Source organism: Stegodyphus dumicola, chromosome 4, assembly GCF_044657685.1.
Source record: "Stegodyphus dumicola isolate Sdum_Otavi_A_Nest chromosome 4, ASM4465768v1".
In the NCBI taxonomy this organism is placed as follows: Eukaryota; Metazoa; Arthropoda; class Arachnida; order Araneae; family Eresidae; genus Stegodyphus; species Stegodyphus dumicola.
In genome coordinates, this window is record NC_140771.1 from 12,066,593 (window position 1) to 12,091,942 (window position 25,350).

The 25,350-nt window shown below is 36.2% G+C and overlaps 1 protein-coding gene across 3 annotated transcripts in view; it reads right to left on the bottom strand.

The window, feature by feature from the left end:
* Nucleotides 1–20,436: 20,436 nt before the first annotated feature.
* The window catches only part of LOC118191485 (receptor-type tyrosine-protein phosphatase F-like), a 103,324-nt gene continuing 98,410 nt past the window's right edge, over nt 20,437–25,350 (bottom strand). For 2 of the 3 annotated variants that reach the window (XR_015040579.1, XM_085814559.1), the window contains one exon: nt 20,437–23,497. Coding sequence is in view for 2 of the 3 variants with exons in the window: in XM_085814559.1 (XP_085670685.1) it covers nt 23,478–23,497 (20 nt within the window). In the remaining variant the exon portion in view is untranslated. Of the gene's footprint in view, nt 23,501–25,350 lie in introns of all 3 variants that reach the window. The other variant, XM_035362289.2, reaches the window with a different exon arrangement.

Genomic DNA, 25,350 nt, shown 5'->3' on the forward strand with positions numbered 1-25,350 from the left:
TTAGATGCCATTGGCATAACAGATCCAACTGAAGATGTTAAACGTAAACTTGCTCACTCTGACACCGTTAAGCAATTTAAAGATAATTTAAATGTTCTTCCTGATGCCCGATATGAATTGCCACTACCCTTTAAATCTGAAATTCTGTTACCTAACAATAAGTCTATTACTTTTAAAAGGCATCAAAGAATGTGTCAATGAATTAATGAGGGAAATCAGTTAGATGGCTATAAGGTAGTTTTTAAGCAATGGGAGGACCTAAAAATAATAGAAAAGGTTCCTGAAACTGAAATTGATAATTTGAGTTATTATTTGTCTCATAGACCTGTTATAAAGCATACTAGCCAGACAATGAAGGTAAGACCGGTGTTCGACGCTTCAGCCCGAGAGAAAAATCAACCGTCCCTAAATGATTGTTTAAATAGAGGGCCGAACTTAATTGAACTCATACCTGATATAATTGAGAGGTTTAGATTGTATTCTGTTGGTTTATCATCGGACATAGAAAAAGCATTTCTTCAGCTGAGTATTATCCCAGAACATAGAGATTATTTGAGGTTTTTTTCTTCCAACTCTTGAAGAACCTATGATTTACAGACACTGCAGAGTGGTGTTCGGCGTTTGTTCGTCTCCGTTCCAACTCTCTGCATCGATAAAGCATCTCTTGGATAATTCCCCTGCTGAGTTTGACGATGTGATCCAAAAATTAAAGCATTCGTTTTATGTTGACAATTGTGTCACTGGGGTTCACGATATCAAACAGCAAGAAAATTTTGTAGTTAAGGCTACAGAAGTAATGGCTCAGGGATGTTTTAACCTACGGATTTGGGAAAGTAATGTTCCAGGTCATTGTATTTCCCATAGTTCAGGTATAACTTCTCTTCTTGGAATCTTATGGGATTTGGATAACGATACATTAAAATGTAATCTTAATTATTCAATGGATAATGAGATAAGTAAACGTAATATTTTGGCTATAGTACATAAAATTTTTGATTCGCAGGGTTTTTTGAGTCCAACTACCTTGTTACCTAAGTTACTATTACAGGAGGCTTGGACTATGAAATTAAAATGGGATGACCCCTTGCCAGAAAACATTCAGAAAACTTTTCAGAAGTGGCGGGATGAAATTAAATATCTTGAGAAAATTAGTATTCCACGATATGTAGAGATAAATGAGAATTCAGAGCTGCATCTATTAGTTGATGCATGTAAGAGCTCCTATAGTGCATGTGTTTACTTTAGAACTGTAACGCCCGTGGGAGTCAAAATTCGATTGATCAGAGCCAAATCCAGGGTAGCGCCGTTAAAATCTCTGACAATCCCCGGTTAGAATTGATGGCCTGTTGCATTGGTGCGAGACTGGTTCACTCAGTATACGCCGCCTTAGATTTGCCTGATTTGAAAATTATTGCATGGAGTGATTCTATGGTAGCACTCTGGTGTATTAAGAAAAGTGGTGATTGGTCAGTTTTCGTTGCGAATAGGGTAAAAGAGATAAACAGTCTGATTCCTTCTCAGTGTTGGCGCCATCTACCAGGTGATTTAAACATGGCAGATATGCTTTCAAGAGGCTGGTGGGAGAGGTTAGTTCGTGTAGTAAAGGAACTGTTGAGAAGGACACTCGGTAACGCGGTTCTTACAACCAAGGAGTTGTACACAGTATTGCGCGACGGCGAGTCAATAATTAACTCTAGACCACTTACCTATCTGTCGGAAAATCCGGATGATTTAATCCCACTTTCCCCAGCCATGTTTCTCATCGAGAATCGTAGCTTAGGTGTTCCTGATGTTGATTTCTGCGATTCGAAGGGTCTTCGAAAAAGGGCTAGACAACGCAAAAAACTGTTTAATGATTTAAGGCATAGATTTAGGAAAGAATATTTAGGCCTTCTGGTCCAAAATAAGAAGGATCCATCGTCAGAGCTACGGTTGGGTGAAATTGTTCTAATAGGAGATGACATCAAAAAACGGATGCATTGGCCTTTAGCTAAGGTCATTCGACTAATTCCTGGGAAAGATGGCAAGGTGAGAACTGTAGAACTAAAGACTCAAGCTGGTACGCTGCTTCGTCCCATTCAGCGAGTCTTTCCATTGGAAGTGCAATTAACGGACAAACCCACTGTTCCCATAAACGATAACTCTTTTACTAATCCTATTTCATCTATTTCTAGTGATGAACATTCAGATTCTAATGACTCTTCAAATGACTCTAGTAACATCCTGCAAGATGCTAAAGTGTCAAGATTTGGACGTGTGATCAAGGTACCTCAGAAATTGGATCTCTTCGACCAGGTAATGTATGTCTTTGAGCCAACTTGAAGTCGACACAAAGAGGGGGAGAATGTTGGAGACGGCGGATGCAGACAGATGATTACATAACGGTTCGGCGAAGGTCAACAGAAGGAGCGCCGCATCTGATTGGACTATTTTTTATTATTCTTTTTTTCCCCTTTAATTGCGAACTAAGCGGGGAAATTCCCTTTTCACTCAGTTATATGTATGCACTTAATAGAGTAATGTAACGTTTTCAGCTTGTGTGAGATATCCATATTAAATCTTTATTTTAATAATCCCTGCTGTGATTATTTAATTTGTAACCTACACGTTGTAGCCCTGTGAGTTGCAACATAGTAAATTTGGCGTCCGCTACTTTATATTTTTGATTAAATATTTATATAAAAGTTTTGAAAGCAAAACGAAAGTCGCTGAGAACAGCTTTTACGGTATGCTGCAACGATATAGCTCAGAAGATCGAAAACAAAAGTTTAAAAAGTGACGAAGTCAGTACGATGTTTCGGCAGATTCAAGACAAATAAACACGTTTGGACACAACTCAAGAAGAAGTTTCGAATTTGTTGCTGAGTGATGATGCCCTTCAAGATGAATATTCTGAAGATTTTTTGAAAGCAGAAGAATACCGTGACAAGTTCTGCTTGGTCTGTTCGCCGTTAGAAAATGCAAAGAAGGCAAATTCGGTTACAGAAGGAACAACAACCGAGCAAAAAAGGAAATTCAAGCTTCCGAAACTTGAATTGAGGAAATTTAGTGGAGAACCGAAAGTCTTTCTTGCTTTTTGGTCCCAGTTTGAGAAAATTCACAACTACCTCTCCATTGTCGATGAAGATAAATTTCAATATCTTTTACAATGTGTGGTAGCAGATTCTAAAGCGACAAGACTCGTAACCAGTTTTCCGCCAACTAAAGAAAACTATTCAAAGGTGATCGCACAACTTAAAGAACGCTTCGGGAGAGATGAACTTTTGGTTCAGATTTATGTACGGGATCTACTTTCCATAGTAATGAAAAATGCTACTGATAGGATTAAAGTAGATTTAGCTGAACTTTATGATTTACTTCAGAGCAAGCTTATGGCACTGGACAGCCTCGGTAGAACTAAGGAAAAATTCGCAGAATTTTTAGAGCCACTTGTTGAGTCCTGTTTACCAGAGACTGTTCTTCGTGCGTGGGAAAGAAGCCGCTCGATGGAAGATACTGCGTCACAGCAAGACAGTGCGCGTTCGTTGAATAAACTTTTGTGCTTTCTTCGAAATGAAGTGCAAAGTGAGGAAATGATTAAGCTCGCTCGTACCGGGTTGGGAGCTTCACGTTCTGAACATTCGAGTCCACATGCTGATGTTCCAGGTTGCTCTACAGCTGCTGCCTTGGTAAATGTTCAAGACAATACAGGTAGGCGAAATTTACGTTGTATTTTTTGTGAGAAATCCCACAATTCTGCCGAATGTTTCTCTGCTCGCAAAATGTCTTTAGACGATAAACGAAAACTTTTGGTGCAAAAGCTCGCCTGTTTTCGCTGCCTTCGAGTTGGACATAGTTCACGGGCATGCAAAAATAAAGTAAAATGTTTAACATGTGCTAGATTTCACTATACGATTATGTGCTCAAATGGCGAACCTGTAAAGCCAAATGAAACTGACAGTACTGTTATTTCCAGTAATGTGTTGTCTAATCAGTCAGCTGTCAATGAAAATGTGTACTTGCAAACACTTGTTTTAAAAATAGTATTTGAGGGTAGACAACTTACAGTTCGTACGATTTTGGAAGTGGTTCTCAGAAATCTTATCTTTCAGGAAAGGTTATCGCGTTTTTGCAACTACGTCCTAAATCGAAACATACCATTATGCACGGTTTGTTTGGGGGGAGAGAGACAAGTCCTCATTCCCCTTTTGTGTTTGATGTTAATTTAAGAAATTTTGAGGGTACTTATGACCATAACTTTGAAGTACTTTCTCAAAACAGAATATGTGGATGTGTTCCAAAAGTAGTTGATTCCAGTACCCTAAAAGAATTAAAAGAAAGAAATATTACCTTGTCTGATTTGCAAGCTAAAGAATATGACATTGAATTGCTTTTAGGAGCAGATGCCATCGGGGACATTATTACTGGCAGTTCTCTGAAACTGAACTCTGGTGTCACTGTAGTTGAGACTAAATTGAGATACACTGTGATTGGTAAAGTAAACAGCTTATCTAAAGAATCTAGTTCAGCTACTATTCCAGCATTACTACAAAATAATTTGTGCAATAATGTAGTTTCTTTGTATTGTGCTAATCTTAGCGTAACTGAACTCTGGAATTTAGATGCCATTGGCATAACAGATCCAACTGAAGATGTTAAACGTAAACTTGCTCACTCTGACACCGTTAAGCAATTTAAAGATAATTTAAATGTTCTTCCTGATGCCCGATATGAATTGCCACTACCCTTTAAATCTGAAATTCTGTTACCTAACAATAAGTCTATTACTTTTAAAAGGCATCAAAGAATGTGTCAACGAATTAATGAGGGAAATCAGTTAGATGGCTATAAGGTAGTTTTTAAGCAATGGGAGGACCTAAAAATAATAGAAAAGGTTCCTGAAACTGAAATTGATAATTTGAGTTATTATTTGCCTCATAGACCTGTTATAAAGCATACTAGCCAGACAATGAAGGTAAGACCGGTGTTCGACGCTTCAGCCCGAGAGAAAAATCAACCGTCCCTAAATGATTGTTTAAATAGAGGGCCGAACTTAATTGAACTCATACCTGATATAATTGAGAGGTTTAGATTGTATTCTGTTGGTTTATCATCGGACATAGAAAAAGCATTTCTTCAGCTGAGTATTATCCCAGAACATAGAGATTATTTGAGGTTTTTTTCTTCCAACTCTTGAAGAACCTATGATTTACAGACACTGCAGAGTGGTGTTCGGCGTTTGTTCGTCTCCGTTCCAACTCTCTGCATCGATAAAGCATCTCTTGGATAATTCCCCTGCTGAGTTTGACGATGTGATCCAAAAATTAAAGCATTCGTTTTATGTTGACAATTGTGTCACTGGGGTTCACGATATCAAACAGCAAGAAAATTTTGTAGTTAAGGCTACAGAAGTAATGGCTCAGGGATGTTTTAACCTACGGATTTGGGAAAGTAATGTTCCAGGTCATTGTATTTCCCATAGTTCAGGTATAACTTCTCTTCTTGGAATCTTATGGGATTTGGATAACGATACATTAAAATGTAATCTTAATTATTCAATGGATAATGAGATAAGTAAACGTAATATTTTGGCTATAGTACATAAAATTTTTGATTCGCAGGGTTTTTTGAGTCCAACTACCTTGTTACCTAAGTTACTATTACAGGAGGCTTGGACTATGAAATTAAAATGGGATGACCCCTTGCCAGAAAACATTCAGAAAACTTTTCAGAAGTGGCGGGATGAAATTAAATATCTTGAGAAAATTAGTATTCCACGATATGTAGAGATAAATGAGAATTCAGAGCTGCATCTATTAGTTGATGCATGTAAGAGCTCCTATAGTGCATGTGTTTACTTTAGAACTGTAACGCCCGTGGGAGTCAAAATTCGATTGATCAGAGCCAAATCCAGGGTAGCGCCGTTAAAATCTCTGACAATCCCCGGTTAGAATTGATGGCCTGTTGCATTGGTGCGAGACTGGTTCACTCAGTATACGCCGCCTTAGATTTGCCTGATTTGAAAATTATTGCATGGAGTGATTCTATGGTAGCACTCTGGTGTATTAAGAAAAGTGGTGATTGGTCAGTTTTCGTTGCGAATAGGGTAAAAGCGATAAACAGTCTGATTCCTTCTCAGTGTTGGCGCCATCTACCAGGTGATTTAAACATGGCAGATATGCTTTCAAGAGGCTGGTGGGAGAGGTTAGTTCGTGTAGTAAAGGAACTGTTAAGAAGGACACTCGGTAAAGCGGTTCTTACAACCTAGGAGTTGTACACAGTATTGCGCGACGGCGAGTCAATAATTAACTCTAGACCACTTACCTATCTGTCGGAAAATCCGGATGATTTAATCCCACTTTCCCCAGCCATGTTTCTCATCGAGAATCGTAGCTTAGGTGTTCCTGATGTTGATTTCTGCGATTCGAAGGGTCTTCGAAAAAGGGCTAGACAACGCAAAAAACTGTTTAATGATTTAAGGCATAGATTTAGGAAAGAATATTTAGGCCTTCTGGTCCAAAATAAGAAGGATCCATCGTCAGAGCTACGGTTGGGTGAAATTGTTCTAATAGGAGATGACATCAAAAAACGGATGCATTGGCCTTTAGCTAAGGTCATTCGACTAATTCCTGGGAAAGATGGCAAGGTGAGAACTGTAGAACTAAAGACTCAAGCTGGTACGCTGCTTCGTCCCATTCAGCGAGTCTTTCCATTGGAAGTGCAGTTAACGGACAAACCCACTGTTCTCATAAACGATAACTCTTTTACTAATCCTATTTCATCTATTTCTAGTGATGAACATTCAGATTCTAATGACTCTTCAAATGACTCTAGTAACATCCTGCAAGATGCTAAAGTGTCAAGATTTGGACGTGTGATCAAGGTACCTCAGAAATTGGATCTCTTCGACCAGGTAATGTATGTCTTTGAGCCAACTTGAAGTCGACACAAAGAGGGGGAGAATGTTGGAGACGGCGGATGCAGACAGATGATTACATAACGGTTCGGCGAAGGTCAACAGAAGGAGCGCCGCATCTGATTGGACTATTTTTTATTATTCTTTTTTTCCCCTTTAATTGCGAACTAAGCGGGGAAATTCCCTTTTCACTCAGTTATATGTATGCACTTAATAGAGTAATGTAACGTTTTCAGCTTGTGTGAGATATCCATATTAAATCTTTATTTTAATAATCACTGCTGTGATTATTTAATTTGTAACCTACACGTTGTAGCCCTGTGAGTTGCAACATAGTAAATTTGGCGTCCGCTACTTTATATTTTTGATTAAATATTTATATAAAAGTTTTGAAAGCAAAACGAAAGTCGCTGAGAACAGCTTTTACGGTATGCTGCAACGATATAGCTCAGAAGATCGAAAACAAAAGTTTAAAAAGTGACGAAGTCAGTACGATGTTTCGGCAGATTCAAGACAAATAAACACGTTTGGACACAACTCAAGAAGAAGTTTCGAATTTGTTGCTGAGTGATGATGCCCTTCAAGATGAATATTCTGAAGATTTTTTGAAAGCAGAAGAATACCGTGACAAGTTCTGCTTGGTCTGTTCGCCGTTAGAAAATGCAAAGAAGGCAAATTCGGTTACAGAAGGAACAACAACCGAGCAAAAAAGGAAATTCAAGCTTCCGAAACTTGAATTGAGGAAATTTAGTGGAGAACCGAAAGTCTTTCTTGCTTTTTGGTCCCAGTTTGAGAAAATTCACAACTACCTCTCCATTGTCGATGAAGATAAATTTCAATATCTTTTACAATGTGTGGTAGCAGATTCTAAAGCGACAAGACTCGTAACCAGTTTTCCGCCAACTAAAGAAAACTATTCAAAGGTGATCGCACAACTTAAAGAACGCTTCGGGAGAGATGAACTTTTGGTTCAGATTTATGTACGGGATCTACTTTCCATAGTAATGAAAAATGCTACTGATAGGATTAAAGTAGATTTAGCTGAACTTTATGATTTACTTCAGAGCAAGCTTATGGCACTGGACAGCCTCGGTAGAACTAAGGAAAAATTCGCAGAATTTTTAGAGCCACTTGTTGAGTCCTGTTTACCAGAGACTGTTCTTCGTGCGTGGGAAAGAAGCCGCTCGATGGAAGATACTGCGTCACAGCAAGACAGTGCGCGTTCGTTGAATAAACTTTTGTGCTTTCTTCGAAATGAAGTGCAAAGTGAGGAAATGATTAAGCTCGCTCGTACCGGGTTGGGAGCTTCACGTTCTGAACATTCGAGTCCACATGCTGATGTTCCAGGTTGCTCTACAGCTGCTGCCTTGGTAAATGTTCAAGACAATACAGGTAGGCGAAATTTACGTTGTATTTTTTGTGAGAAATCCCACAATTCTGCCGAATGTTTCTCTGCTCGCAAAATGTCTTTAGACGATAAACGAAAACTTTTGGTGCAAAAGCTCGCCTGTTTTCGCTGCCTTCGAGTTGGACATAGTTCACGGGCATGCAAAAATAAAGTAAAATGTTTAACATGTGCTAGATTTCACTATACGATTATGTGCTCAAATGGCGAACCTGTAAAGCCAAATGAAACTGACAGTACTGTTATTTCCAGTAATGTGTTGTCTAATCAGTCAGCTGTCAATGAAAATGTGTACTTGCAAACACTTGTTTTAAAAATAGTATTTGAGGGTAGACAACTTACAGTTCGTACGATTTTGGAAGTGGTTCTCAGAAATCTTATCTTTCAGGAAAGGTTATCGCGTTTTTGCAACTACGTCCTAAATCGAAACATACCATTATGCACGGTTTGTTTGGGGGGAGAGAGACAAGTCCTCATTCCCCTTTTGTGTTTGATGTTAATTTAAGAAATTTTGAGGGTACTTATGACCATAACTTTGAAGTACTTTCTCAAAACAGAATATGTGGATGTGTTCCAAAAGTAGTTGATTCCAGTACCCTAAAAGAATTAAAAGAAAGAAATATTACCTTGTCTGATTTGCAAGCTAAAGAATATGACATTGAATTGCTTTTAGGAGCAGATGCCATCGGGGACATTATTACTGGCAGTTCTCTGAAACTGAACTCTGGTGTCACTGTAGTTGAGACTAAATTCAGATACACTGTGATTGGTAAAGTAAACAGCTTATCTAAAGAATCTAGTTCAGCTACTATTCCAGCATTACTACAAAATAATTTGTGCAATAATGTAGTTTCTTTGTATTGTGCTAATCTTAGCGTAACTGAACTCTGGAATTTAGATGCCATTGGCATAACAGATCCAACTGAAGATGTTAAACGTAAACTTGCTCACTCTGACACCGTTAAGCAATTTAAAGATAATTTAAATGTTCTTCCTGATGCCCGATATGAATTGCCACTACCCTTTAAATCTGAAATTCTGTTACCTAACAATAAGTCTATTACTTTTAAAAGGCATCAAAGAATGTGTCAACGAATTAATGAGGGAAATCAGTTAGATGGCTATAAGGTAGTTTTTAAGCAATGGGAGGACCTAAAAATAATAGAAAAGGTTCCTGAAACTGAAATTGATAATTTGAGTTATTATTTGCCTCATAGACCTGTTATAAAGCATACTAGCCAGACAATGAAGGTAAGACCGGTGTTCGACGCTTCAGCCCGAGAGAAAAATCAACCGTCCCTAAATGATTGTTTAAATAGAGGGCCGAACTTAATTGAACTCATACCTGATATAATTGAGAGGTTTAGATTGTATTCTGTTGGTTTATCATCGGACATAGAAAAAGCATTTCTTCAGCTGAGTATTATCCCAGAACATAGAGATTATTTGAGGTTTTTTTCTTCCAACTCTTGAAGAACCTATGATTTACAGACACTGCAGAGTGGTGTTCGGCGTTTGTTCGTCTCCGTTCCAACTCTCTGCATCGATAAAGCATCTCTTGGATAATTCCCCTGCTGAGTTTGACGATGTGATCCAAAAATTAAAGCATTCGTTTTATGTTGACAATTGTGTCACTGGGGTTCACGATATCAAACAGCAAGAAAATTTTGTAGTTAAGGCTACAGAAGTAATGGCTCAGGGATGTTTTAACCTACGGATTTGGGAAAGTAATGTTCCAGGTCATTGTATTTCCCATAGTTCAGGTATAACTTCTCTTCTTGGAATCTTATGGGATTTGGATAACGATACATTAAAATGTAATCTTAATTATTCAATGGATAATGAGATAAGTAAACGTAATATTTTGGCTATAGTACATAAAATTTTTGATTCGCAGGGTTTTTTGAGTCCAACTACCTTGTTACCTAAGTTACTATTACAGGAGGCTTGGACTATGAAATTAAAATGGGATGACCCCTTGCCAGAAAACATTCAGAAAACTTTTCAGAAGTGGCGGGATGAAATTAAATATCTTGAGAAAATTAGTATTCCACGATATGTAGAGATAAATGAGAATTCAGAGCTGCATCTATTAGTTGATGCATGTAAGAGCTCCTATAGTGCATGTGTTTACTTTAGAACTGTAACGCCCGTGGGAGTCAAAATTCGATTGATCAGAGCCAAATCCAGGGTAGCGCCGTTAAAATCTCTGACAATCCCCGGTTAGAATTGATGGCCTGTTGCATTGGCGCGAGACTGGTTCACTCAGTATACGCCGCCTTAGATTTGCCTGATTTGAAAATTATTGCATGGAGTGATTCTATGGTAGCACTCTGGTGTATTAAGAAAAGTGGTGATTGGTCAGTTTTCGTTGCGAATAGGGTAAAAGAGATAAACAGTCTGATTCCTTCTCAGTGTTGGCGCCATCTACCAGGTGATTTAAACATGGCAGATATGCTTTCAAGAGGCTGGTGGGAGAGGTTAGTTCGTGTAGTAAAGGAACTGTTGAGAAGGACACTCGGTAACGCGGTTCTTACAACCAAGGAGTTGTACACAGTATTGCGCGACGGCGAGTCAATAATTAACTCTAGACCACTTACCTATCTGTCGGAAAATCCGGATGATTTAATCCCACTTTCCCCAGCCATGTTTCTCATCGAGAATCGTAGCTTAGGTGTTCCTGATGTTGATTTCTGCGATTCGAAGGGTCTTCGAAAAAGGGCTAGACAACGCAAAAAACTGTTTAATGATTTAAGGCATAGATTTAGGAAAGAATATTTAGGCCTTCTGGTCCAAAATAAGAAGGATCCATCGTCAGAGCTACGGTTGGGTGAAATTGTTCTAATAGGAGATGACATCAAAAAACGGATGCATTGGCCTTTAGCTAAGGTCATTCGACTAATTCCTGGGAAAGATGGCAAGGTGAGAACTGTAGAACTAAAGACTCAAGCTGGTACGCTGCTTCGTCCCATTCAGCGAGTCTTTCCATTGGAAGTGCAGTTAACGGACAAACCCACTGTTCCCATAAACGATAACTCTTTTACTAATCCTATTTCATCTATTTCTAGTGATGGACATTCAGATTCTAATGACTCTTCAAATGACTCTAGTAACATCCTGCAAGATGCTAAAGTGTCAAGATTTGGACGTGTGATCAAGGTACCTCAGAAATTGGATCTCTTCGACCAGGTAATGTATGTCTTTGATTAAGACACAATAACACGCCGAATAAATACTGATTCAGAAGTCAAACAAGAAAAATCAGCGTTAATTCACAAAATTTTCACAGGACTAGTTTCGATGGTTTTACCGAACCATCATCTTCAGCTGCAAAACCGCAAATGAACAAGATAGGAAATAATGTTTAGATAAGATAAGAAAGCCTGGACAAGAATAAGCAAGTGGCGCCATCTGTTGGCGAAACCAGAACTAAAACATAATTTCTCTAAAAGCCGAAGGCAAATTTGGATTGGAATTAGGATCGTTAACTAGAACAGAAAGATTTTTATGAATGTGAAATGCCTCTAGAAAATTTAATTAATTTACATTGGCCAAACTAAGAGAGCCTTAAAATTTCGCGTCAAAGAACATGAGGCATATGTTAGAAAAAAGGAAACACAGAAGTCTTCTGTTGCTCAACATTGTTGGTCCGAAAATCACACTTTCAAATTTTCTGCTGCCAAAATTATTCAAAAAACATCTTCCATTGGAGAACTGGATTTTCTAGAGGCATTTCACATTCATAAAAATCTTTCTGTTCTAGTTAACGATCCTAATTCCAATCCAAATTTGCCTTCGGCTTTTAGAGAAATTATGTTTTAGTTCTGGTTTCGCCAACAGATGGCGCCACTTGCTTATTCTTGTCCAGGCTTTCTTATCTTATCTAAACATTATTTCCTATCTTGTTCATTTGCGGTTTTGCAGCTGAAGATGATGGTTCGGTAAAACCATCGAAACTAGTCCTGTGAAAATTTTGTGAATTAACGCTGATTTTTCTTGTTTGACTTCTGAATCAGTATGTCTTTGAGCCAACTTGAAGTCGACACAAAGAGGGGGAGAATGTTGGAGACGGCGGATGCAGACAGATGATTACATAACGGTTCGGCGAAGGTCAACAGAAGGAGCGCCGCATCTGATTGGACTATTTTTTATTATTCTTTTTTTTCCCTTTAATTGCGAACTAAGCGGGGAAATTCACTTTTCACTCAGTTATATGTATGCACTTAATAGGGTAATGTAACGTTTTCAGCTTGTGTGAGATATCCATATTAAATCTTTATATTAATAATCCCTGCTGTGATTATTTAATTTGTAACCTGTATGTTGTAGCCCTGTGAGTTGCAACACCTATAATCATAGCGATACTTTCGAGTTCGATGAATCTCGGGAATTGCTCATATACAAGACAGAATACATGAGCATATATTGCTCATATACAAGACAGAATATAAGAACATATATTGCTTACATACAAGACAGAATATACCATCCTCTATTGGATGGTACACAAAAGGGAGGATGAGCATTAATGTGTAGGCAACAATTATTATTGGTCATAATAACTACAACTACTTCTACTAGGTAATAATTACTACTTTCCCTTTACCTATAGTTTCATTTTAGTTTTCGAAGTGTTGTCATGCCTGAAATCAGTAAGGAGTTAGTGAGTGCTACAATGAATAATAAAGATGTTATCTATGAAAAAATTGATTCTTACTTTTGCGTTTTTTGCCTTTTAAATTATTATAAAAAGGAACTTTGCAAGCAATTTCTCATTAACTGACACAGGAGGAGGTGGAACAATGACGAAGAAAGTACGCTTCAGAGAGTGCTGAAGTCACCAGGCTGACATATCTAGGAATGAGGTTAAATATAACATTCATCTCTTCAAATTATCTCTTCCCTTTGACCTTGCGCAGAAAAAGGGAATTTATATTGTTATTATACAACCCATTTTGACATATGCTTCTCTTGCTTAGAGCGCTGCTTAAAATACTGATTTTAAAGCTCTGCAAGCCTTTCAGAACAACGCTCTCCGTAAAATCGCCGGGCCACTTTGGTTTGTTCGTAACAGACAACTACACAGAGATCTAAAAATTAACGAATTAAAGACATTTATAGACAAACTTAACAACAGTTTCTGCACCAAACCAATCGCTAATGATACCGTAAATCATGCTAATAATTTTAAATAGGAATTCATAGATACTGATGTGAATTTAAGACCCTGCACAGCCCACCTCCTCCATAACCTGTTGCATATCACTTAAATTTGATTCTGCTTCGCATTTCATTTATTTTACTACATCTTTGCATAGACATTAATTTATAGCTACATCCGTTTTATTACTCTATTATTCAGGATTTTCGATTGCCTTATCACACAGCACAGGAAAACTAGTATAGGCCAAGAGCTATAGTTTTACCCTCACAAAATCTACTGTTTGGATCCCACCCATAAAGTTTTGCATTTGAAGTTACCCTAATCAGGGTATCTTTAAAGTGCTGGTAATAATCATTAATCATAGCTCGCTGACACTAGTACACACAAATATATCAAACTGTCAAAGCAGTTTCGTTTTAAAAGAGAAAGCTTCGCCTCTTAAAAACGAGTTCCTGACGAACTTCGTGAGGTGAGCGAGTGTTAAAGATGTTTCTTGTTTCTTTGTTTTTTTCGTTTGTACTTTAGTCCAGGAACGAAGGTTTTTCATATCTTTAATTTCACAGTCCTGATTTTAATCATAGTCTGATATTACTATTGATCGAACTGTTACGAGAGGCTGCATCACACCCAGGCCCGCGCCGAGCCTAATCGGCGCCGCCGTGCAAATGTCTAGCGAACGGCTTTATGCAGTGACGATATTAAAGGGAAACTGCTTATGCAGTTAAACACTTAAAATGAAGCATTTTTAACATAATAATGCGAAAAAACAAAAAATTACATTTTATCTTTTAATTTGTCTAAATATGCAAACACTTTGTGCTTTGTTAAAAACCCACACTCAAACATATTTATTGATGGATTATACATGTATATAAGTTATAAAAAGCCATTCAACTGGTATAGTGGTTAGCGATGCTGACAGCCGTGCCGAAGGGCCCGGATTTGAAACCTGGAGAAAGCATGGGTATGTGTAAATGTATAGTGTCTGCGCGGAATGGGGCACTCTAAATATGCGGCGAACCGAAAGTCCTCTCGAGAGGTTGGTGGTAGGGAAAGAGAGGGTACGAGACGGTCGGACCCGCCCCCCGGTGTGCTCTCTATCGAAATTGGAGGCGAAACTGAGCTAAATCGCAATGTCACCTATAAGGGGCTCAAAGCTGTTGCGAACGACAGGCGTATCTTGCGTTCCTTGCCATGAGGAATTTCGTGGGCTTGGACTGACTGTAGGTCAGACAAGTCAGCATTAGTCAACAACAACAACAACATGTTATACAAAAGTAACACTCCAAGCGAAGCGAAATAATATGCTAAATGCATTGGATCCAAATATATTGCTGAACACTATTTATTGGTGAACATCGCGGACGAAAACATCGCGGAGAAAACAACGCAAGGCGAAAACGTCGTGCTACAAAACATCGTGGGAGAAAACATCGCAAAGAGAAAACATCGCAGTCCTAAAACATCGTGGTAAAAAACATCGTCGTCGAAAATAAAGCGCTTCAAAAAACTTCGCAGTTTAAAAACATCGTCGTCGAAAATATCGTGGTAAAAAATAAAGTATCTACAAATCATCGCATGACGATAACAACGCAGACATGTTTTTTCAAAACATGCTTTAATAACTGTAAATGAATATTCCCATAATGATTTGTGAGGGCAAAATGTAAAGAAGGATAATTTTTACTTTCACATTTTTTGTTAACTAATAAATTTTTGCTGAAAAAGTAACAAGGAAACTTAAGCATAGAAAATTAAATGCAACTTATAGCTTATACGTTTCATGAAAAATTACCAGTAAAAACTTTATAAAAAATAATTTATTAATGGCCTTTGTTAGTTAACTATGTCGGTTTAAAATTCTATTAATTGCTATAAGTTGCATTAATTTGCTATGTTTAAGTTTCCTTCTTACTTTTTCAGAAAAATTTATTAGTTAATAAAAAAATGTGAAAACAAAAATTATCCTTCTTTATATCTTGCACTCACAAATCATTATGGGGATATCCATTTACAATTATTAACGCATGTCTGCGATGTTATCGTCATGCGATGATTTGTAGATACTTTATTTTTTACCACGATATTTTCGACGACGACGTTTTTAAATTGCGAAGTTTTTGAATCGCTTTATTTTCGACGACGATGTTTTGTACCACGATGTTTTAGGACTGCGATGTTTTCTCTTTGCGGTGTTTTCTCCCACGATGTTTTGTAGCACGACATTTTCGCCTTGCGTTGTTTTCTCCGCGAGGTTTTCTTCCACGATGTTTTTGCCGCGACGTTTTCGGATGTAACCCTATTTATTACCTTAGAATTAAAAACAAATTAATTTACATATCTAAAAAAGTTTGCCCTGAATAAATTGTTGTTCGCAGCGTAGTTTACGACAAGGTTGAAACTGTGATTGCAACAGGGCACAAAAGATGCTCTAGGGCTGATATTTAGCGATATATCCAAAATTCTTTTCTGCACACCGCAATGTTGTTGACAACGATATAGCTTAGAGTTTCAAACGGCGATGCTACATTTCCTCCAAAAATTTGTAAAAACTGCAGTTCATGAATAAGATCTATACTATTTATATCGGTTTGTTTTTATCAGTTAATGTTTTTTGCAGTTTTTGACATAAGTTCAGCTGATCTTGTAAATATATTGCGAAGGAAAATACGCGATGCCGATGCGTATATAAGGGTAGATGCCGGCGCCGTAGACGCGTTTGACAAACTACTTAATACTAATTTTGTGTGTACTGTTGCAATAGTAGTAATTTGTGTACCATTTATCTTTTTCTGATTTTTTTGGGGGTGATTGCTTGTTGTTATCGTTATTCTACATAGAAAAAGGTAAGTGTAGTTACATATTATGTTAAATTTAGGTTAGCTTTTTAATTCAGAAAAGCGACATAATTACTCGATTTTTTTTACATGAACCATTTGTTTATAAAAGTAAAAATTATTATCTTTCGAGAAGAAAGGATTGACACATATGGAGTACTAGTGAATTTAAAATATACCTATCTGAGATTTAAAGTGACCACCAATCCGGCCTATTAACACTACGCCATGGTATACAGACGTCGGCTTATGCTCCCACAGGAAGAAACCAAGGAATGATATGAACATGCAGTTTTGAGGCTCCAGGCACCCACTGGAAACATCAAGCAGTTTAAAGGCTTACTGAATTCACCAACTAAACCGACAGGGGTGTTTCGCCCCGGAAAACCATCAATATAGCTCCACCACAACCAACGGAAGGGATAAACCAGTACCATATGGTCCCTGCCGTACCTGAAGCAGCCATCGCCAGCGATGACTCCACTCCTGTGGAGACTGATTTTAAACACCCGTGGCCGAGACTGTCTAGGTACAGATCTTAATCAGTAGCTTCCCAGGTTTTACCTGAGTCGACCCCCGTAAGAGCGTTCAAATAAGACAGGGAGCAGGAGACCACTGGGTGAGCATCTGTGCCGCCAGTGAAGGCTTTGAGCTCATTGCTTACTCAGTAGTAAATTTCATAATCTACACAATATATGAAATTTGGATGTATACATTAAATCATTATGCAAAAAATATATACATTAAATAAAGTTATGAGAAAAATTTTGATATATACACATAAAAGTTAATTAATTCTAATTTGAAAGTTCTGTAATAGCTGCGGAGATGAATTTAAAGTTCATAAGTCTTTATGAACAGTTCATAGGATTTGAGTTCATAAAGATATTAAGTACATAAGTTCAATTAGTACATTAGAATTAGAGTTCTTAGGAGTTTATAGAATTATTTAAAAGGATTAAATGTTCATAGGTTCCTTTTTAATGTCTTTGAGTATCAATAAGACAAGACAAAATCACGTTCAAATAAGATGTTGCACCAGGAGAAAGAGACTCTATTACCTGGCTGTCACGAAGACTGCCTCCCATAGAAAAGTCCCAAACCCTAGAGACGCTCCAAAGGAGTCGCACGGCGATCGGCGAGGCCGCTCCCCCCCCCTCACAGTCCAAAGCATGGAGGTAGGAAGTCCTTTCTTACCTCCATGGTCCAAAGCGATGGGAAGATTAGAAACTCACCTTCCATGACCAGAAGGGGAAGAGGAAAATCTATGTCGGAAAATCAGTGCGTCAAAGTTCAGACACGGAGAAACACTTCGCCCATGAGCAGAAACTAGGTGCTTCCAGGTGTCCACCTGGTGGCGTCGCGAGAAGGATATGGACAGCCCAGTATCAAGGTCCCAGACAACCGCTGGCAACCTCAAGCAAGAGGCCCGTCAACAGAGCGTTCAAATAAGACAAGAATTTTCCTGCTTAGACAGCAGTGAGACGAACTCTTGTTTTAATGATTTCCCAGTGCCTTTTTGACACAGCGCCGTCGTGCGCCGCACGACCCTGCACCTATTCTCGGCGCGGGCCTGATCACCCCACTTTGAAACTGTGTCTGGAACCGGCTAGTGCATTGATGATTATTAGAATAATTTTATTATTTTATTCATGTGTTCACTGTTTTGTTTTGCAATATAAATTTCGAAATTCTATAAGTACTGATTCATTTTGAGAGAGAAAACGTTTTTTCATATTATACACTAAATGGTAAATTCTTCACATATTAAATAGTTTTAAAAGATGAACTCTGCACTTAAGACCAACTCTTTTTTCCCATGAAAAATTTTCATAACTGTGTGAGTTTTATCGATTTAACACGCCACTGTGAACATATTTTAATTAATTCCTCCCTATGATATTATTAATTCATAAATTTGACGCTTAACATCTAGTGCAGAGGTTCTCAACCAGTGGTACGCGTACCACTGGTGGTATGCAAGTGAAAAATAGGTGGTATTCAAAGAAACAAACTATTTTTAACTATTAAATTCAAAAATCTCGTGAAGAAAAAGAACAATTGATAGAAATTTCCTGTGATTGAACTCTAACTGAAGATTGTACAAGTAATACACTTGTTAGCTTTTGACTAAACCCCCCTTCCCCCAAAAAGAAATTAGAGGAATTTCAAATAAAACTGTTAAATTTTAATTGCCTTTTTGCACAACGTATTTGTGTGAACAAGTATTTTCTTCCACGCTTTATTTGAAAAAGAAATACAGAACAAAATTAAGATTGGATCTTTATTTACGGTTAAAGTTAAGTAAAATAAGCAGACGTAAAGAAATTGATCTCTCTTAAACAGGCCCAAAATTTGCAGTAAATTTTAGAATTAAAGTATTGAAATTAAATTTTAATAATTAAAATGCAAACCAATTTTTAATCTAATATTTTTTTATATGCGCACAGTTAATATAGCCAATAATTTGTGCAAATGACAAAATATTTTTTAAAATATTTATACTGACGCATTGAAAAATAATCATTGTAAAATGTAGTGGTGGTACTAAAGTGTTTCAATTTTTGTTTAGATGGTATGGGTTAGTCAAAAGGTTGAGAACCGCTGATCTAGTGTATTCGTACTGTCTCGACAATCTTTCTACATCAATTATTTCGTTAATGTTGCTTTTTCTGAGTAAGCTTATACTGCATGCAAAACGTTTCATGAAAGAACCTCACGTTACACTAATATGTCTGTTGCAATGTAGTGTGAAGAGCATAGTTAGGATGTCTACTAGCTACACATGAACACCTGTGAGTGTCGGCACGCCTAAAAAAGTACAATATATAATACTCTTTTTCTCTGAGCCGGCGAAAGACATTGATGATTGTAGCTGCAGATCATGAAAGAGGTTTGGGAAACTTTCAAAAATAAATACAATATTGCTAGATGTCAATGAAAATTGTCAAAACTACTGAAAGAACATTACGAGTCATCTCTTACCCGTATGCTTTTAAAAGAATCATTTCCGTTACATTTAAACAATAGTAGCACATGCAAAGAAATTCTTGGATAAATAAAATTAATTGCAGCCGTATCAGTAAACCTTCAATTCATGAAAGGTAAAATAAAAATTACCGACACATCTAAAAAAAAGTCCATAGACACGTGTGGGATAAATTTTTAAAACGTAAATGCAGTTAGTTCTTAATAATAGTATTGTTGCGTTTTTCTTTTCTGACACCAGTTGTTACATTATTTTCTTCCTTCACGTTCATACGGGGTTCGTAGATTTGGAGTGAATAACGACGACCCTTGATGAAGTATCGAAACACACTTTATTAGTCAGTATTGTCAGGACAGCTCCAAAACACGTTTTACAGTCGTCGATGAACTACTATAAACAAGCTGGAACAATCAGCGACACAGCTTTCAGGTTATCAGGCTATCACGGTGGAGACAGCTTCACTGCAAAGCACTAAAGTACAGCTCCCGACTCTGCTCGGTCGTTCTCGGAACTCCACGTACTCTCGAGACTCTCCACGCTACAACTTGCGATGCACTCGACAACACACGAGCACAGCTCCCGACTCTTCGGTTCAGTCGATACCGGAGCTCAACACGCTCTCTCGACGATGCACTAACTGCGATACACTAAGAGACTCCTTCGGTGCACTCGACGACCCAATCGGAACTCGTCGCCCGGCTGTCAACTCGATCGAGTCTGCACGGCTCGCTAGACGAGGCACACTCTCTGAGACACACTGACTGCGGACAAGCAGGGTTTATATAGCTTTCGGCTTGTGTTCGAGAACATTCCGGGCTAAACCGGTGAGAACTCGTTCCAGAAGGTTCTCCATCCGTCCATTGTATATCACCAATCCGCCAAATATCGCCAAATTGGCGATTTCTCGCCAAATATGGCAACCCTGCCTTCCTTTACCATTTTATGGCAACTCTAAAACTGCTTTGAGGGGAAGCTATCTTACCGCGCCTGTACTTTCGTAACAGTATATTACCTGGGAAAACACAGTCCTAACCGGACTTAAATTTTTCGTTCAAAAGCCTTCGTAAAAATTTTCCCGATATGAATTCGCGAAACTTAAAATGATGAAGGAAAAATAATTTATACGACACAAATTAAGAAAAGAGATAAAAATAAAGCACATTTTTATTTACTGAGACAAGTATAATACGTATAAAGTACAAATACAAAAACATATTTTCAACTTCTGCTTAATATTCTCTCAAATACTTACATTCGCTCGCTTTGTTCGTTAGATATGATAAAAGCCACAACTTTTTTAATTAATATAGTTACATAAAAACTAATTTTAGTTTAGGTGTATGGCATAATTATCTCCCTTATGTATCATTTGAGCTGTAAATATCAAACGCAAATTTAATTTTATTCAAAGAGTAGGATATTGCACCTTAAACATTGCTAGGGTTGAATAATTTCTGAACAAAATAGTAGAATTTTTAAACAATCATTCTCAAAATTCAATAAACACTTATTTGTTTACCAAATATTACAAAGGTTTTTCAGAAAACCTTAATAATCTGCAAAACTGTTATACATAATATTGGCTTTAATAATTGTGAGGCAACAATCTTCTCATTATTTTTTAACTAGTTGACTAATTCTTAAGGTTTATAAACTATCGTTATAAATCAGGGTGGGCCAATATAAAAACATATAATATGCCTTCAATACCGCTGCCACGCTCTTTGAGATTTGTGCAACCGTCTGTCTGCCTACAAGGAACTCTGTCTACCTATCTGAGCTGGCTCTAGAATTAATATGAACTCATAGTTAAAAATATGTTATTAAACCTATCTGAGATCTACAGTACACAGAATTGAAAAGCACATTGTCCTGCTGAAAGAGACAATATGCATTTGGAAACATTGTAGACATTAAAAAATATATGTGATCAGTAAGATTATTTAGTTAAGATATGATCCTGAAAGTTGTTCCTACATATATCATGAGACTTGCTTTTTGGTTTCAAATCACATTTTAAATTCATGAGGTGGTTATTCAAACACAGTCTTTCTTTCTGTTCATTGTCTGTCTGCCTATCCGGAGACTTGTTGTCGCCAAATAAAATATTTTAGAAAAATTGTCCTTTCCTTCAAAGCACATAGCCTCAGAAAAATCGTACCCATCTTGTCATTTTTATTATCAAAGAGAGCTACATTTTCTTAGGCCATCCTTCATATTTCTAATCTAAGAGGATTCAAAATAGCTAACACATTAGTTTTTTATTGAAAATTTATTATACATATTTATTAATTGATTTCTAAATTTTCTGGTAAAAAAGCTTTGAAATGTTTTAAAACATGTTTTGAGATCAAGAGATAAGTGTTAAGATAAAAAGTATTCATTTAGCATTTTTCATATCTGAATTCTTTATAGCAACGAAAAAACAATATTAGAGGGGCTAACCTTTATAAAAAAACAAATTAATTTTTTTAAAATCTTTTGAATCACTGTATTTGAAAAGTATGTTTTAAAAAAATTAGATTGTGTAGCTAAAAAATCAAATGATTTTAATAAACTCCATACATTAAACAAAGTGGGAATATTTAATTTAGAATTGCGAATTTAGTGTAGCCAGAAGATTTTTTTTAAAATTTAATTTTGAAGTATTGTGTTTGTTTTTAAAAGTTTTACTGTTTAATATTATTATTATATATATATATGTTTAATATTATATTTATATATATATTTGCAGAAGATTAAGCTGTTGTTGATGGGAGAATGTTGGATTTCAGATGACGTGAAGTTTATAATTTATCAATGATTTCATTTAATTTTATTTCGTTAATTATTATTTTTTTTAAAGTTTTGTTTCTTGCATGTGGTAATCGAATGATGTGGAATATTTAAAGTTTAGAACGAAAATTGTTTAGTGTGTTGAATTCCATGACGTTGTTTTATCATTTAATCAATTTCATTTACTATTCTGTTTGCACATAATAATCGCTGTTTACCACTGTAAACAAAAATTTGTTATTCTGTTCAAGTTTAAAACTCGCTTCGCAGTGCTCTGATCTGATAAGTGTATATATTTATTTACTCAATAATTATTTACAAGAATTGTTCATTCTACTATTTAATGATGAATAACATAGGACTATGTTTTTACTTGCAAAGCTGTTGGACTTTGTTTTACTCATCTAGTATTTTATCATCTCATTTTACTATTCTGTTTACATAAAATTACGGCGTTTCACTACTGAAAAACTTAAAAGTTACTATACTGTTAACGTTTGAAAATCAAATCTTAGTGCTTCCATTGCCGCCAAAAAAGTCGCCAAATTTTGAAGGACAAAATAGTTTGGCGCCAACGTACCCCGCGTATAGAATATTAGTTGATATTTCTTTTGAATGAATTCTTATAAATCTACTATGTTAAGTCCAAATTGTTATGTTGAATCAATATTTTACCTAAACATTATTGCTTAATACAAAATTATTTTCCTTTACTTTGAAGCCATATATTCCGTAATAGGTGAAAAAATTCATAATAAAACTGTCCAGGAAACAAACATTAGACGATTTTCTTGTTTACTTAAAATTATTTTCAAGAATAAACGGTTCTGGCAATATTCTTCGGTACAATAACAATTTACTAACAGTAACAACTAGTCGCAGTTCTTTAACATGCAAGAAAAAACAGATGAAGAAGAATCTCGAAGTTGGATATTATTATGATAGTAACCGGAAAAGACTTTGTTTTACATCTATTCCAGTCGCCCCCCTTTTTTTTATAGAAATAGCGATTTTTTTCGTTTGTTTGAGTTTCTTTTTCAAATGAAATGCAAACAATAATGCAGAATAGCTCATAGGCATTTATAAACGTCATGCTTTAGAACCACAAAACAACTTATTTGTCATGTTTGGGCATTACTAAATAAAATATACCCTAATGAAGAAGAGTTGTTTGCAAGAAAATATTCAAAATATTAATAAAAAATTGTAACTGCTTGTTATTGCTCTTGCAAATTATCTTCTCTACTTGGAAAAACCGCTGGTCTTGGAAGAAGCTAGTAGAATCTAGCTATAAGAGAGTTAGTTAACTTGAAGGAGATGAAATTAAGAGTTCTAATGACCAGCTTCTGTTGTCGATCCATCAATGATGAATAAAATGAAGGCGGAATTAAGCTGTCACAAAATTTACTATCTTATGCGTTCGAGTAGATACCTGCTGGAAAAAAAAAGTCATGTGATTAAATAGCAGAATAAACAAATGCATTCAAAATAATTAGCATATAATTCATTATCTATAGACCATCGCAGTATAGTATAGTATTGCAGAAATCTCAAACTGAAGACCTGTTGGATGGCAAGTGAACCCATAAGCAGCACATGAAGACATCTCAGTTATGTATTTTTTGAAAATCTGGTGCTGATTAATATGTAATTGCCGCATTAATTAATGTATTTGCCGCATTTGATTAATATGTATTAATATGCATTTGTATTATGCATTAATAAGTATTTCTTAAAATATTGTGCTGATTGATATGTATTTTCTTGCAAATGTGATATTGATTAATATGTATTTGTTGCAAATTTGGTGCTAATTAATATGTATTTGTTGCAACTATTGTGTTCATTATGGTACTTTTGTAAATATAATTTCAATATCTTAGATATTTGAAATCCGACTTTTGATTATTTTCATTTCCATTAAAAATGAACATAAATAATGCACCAGAAAATCTGTAAATTAATTAACAACGCGATATAAATCTTCAAAGATTTGAAGACACAGATTTCATTAAATTTTAGGTGTCCGCCGAAAACATTGCGGCAAAAACATCGCAGAGAAAACAACGCAAGGCGAAAACGTCGTGGTACAAAGCATCGCGGGAGAAAATAAAGCAAAAAGAAAAGCGGTTCAAAAACTTCGCAGTTTAAAAACATCATCGTCGAAAATATCGTGGTAAAAAATAAAGTACCTACAAATCATCGTACGACGATAACATGGCAGACATGCGTTTTTAAGATATGCTTTAATAATTGTAAAAAGATACTCACATAATGATTTGTGTGCGCAAGATGGAAAGAAGGATCATTTTTACTTTCATATTTTTTATTAGCCAACAAATATTTGCTGAAAATGTTGTATGGAAAAGTAGGGATAGAAAATTAATGCAACTTATAGCACTTAATAGAATTTTAAACTGACATAGTTAACTAGCAAAGGCCATTAATAAATTATTTTTTTTACAAAGTTTTACTGATAAATGAAAAGTATAATCTGAAAAAGAAAGATAAGTAACTGCATGACTTTAGCTGTAAAAAAATTGATGAGCTAATTATGAGCTTATTTTCTTCACTTTTGCTAATGTGATACTCTTGTAGTGAAAATTATTTCTTGTTTTGTTTAAATTTCTTTTTCTGTTTTTTTTCTTTAAATTTATTAGTTAATAAAAATATGAAAAAAAAATACCCTTACTTCCATCTTGCGCTCACAAATCATTATGCTAATATCCATTTATAACTATTCAAGCCTCAAAAATGCATGTCTGCGATGTTATCGTCATGTGATGATTTGTAGGTACTTTATTTTTTACCACGATATTTTCGACGACGATGTTTTTAAACTGCGAAGTTTTTGAACCGTTTTATTTTCGACGACGATATTTTAGAACTGCTATGTTTTCTCTTCGCTTTATTTTCTCCCGCGATGTTTTGTACCACGACGTTTTCGCCTTGCGTTGTCTTCGCGACGTTTCCGTCCGCGATGCTTTTACCGCGATGTTTTCGGCTGTAACCAAATTTTATTCGCACTTCTCAAAAGTCAAAACGTAAATAAGCTCAGTTACGAATTTTTGCACTAAGAATAGTTGCTTGGTTTAAATTATATATATATATTTTCATCATATATATACTTTTCCACGGATGAAAATTTATAGAAGAAAGGAACTCGACTGACCGACGAACATCCACAATCAGTGATAAATAAAATTTCCAGTAATTTCTCTCCAAGGCTAAAACCTTTATCGTAATTTAAACGCCTTCAAAAATCATGCTGTAGTATCAAATAAC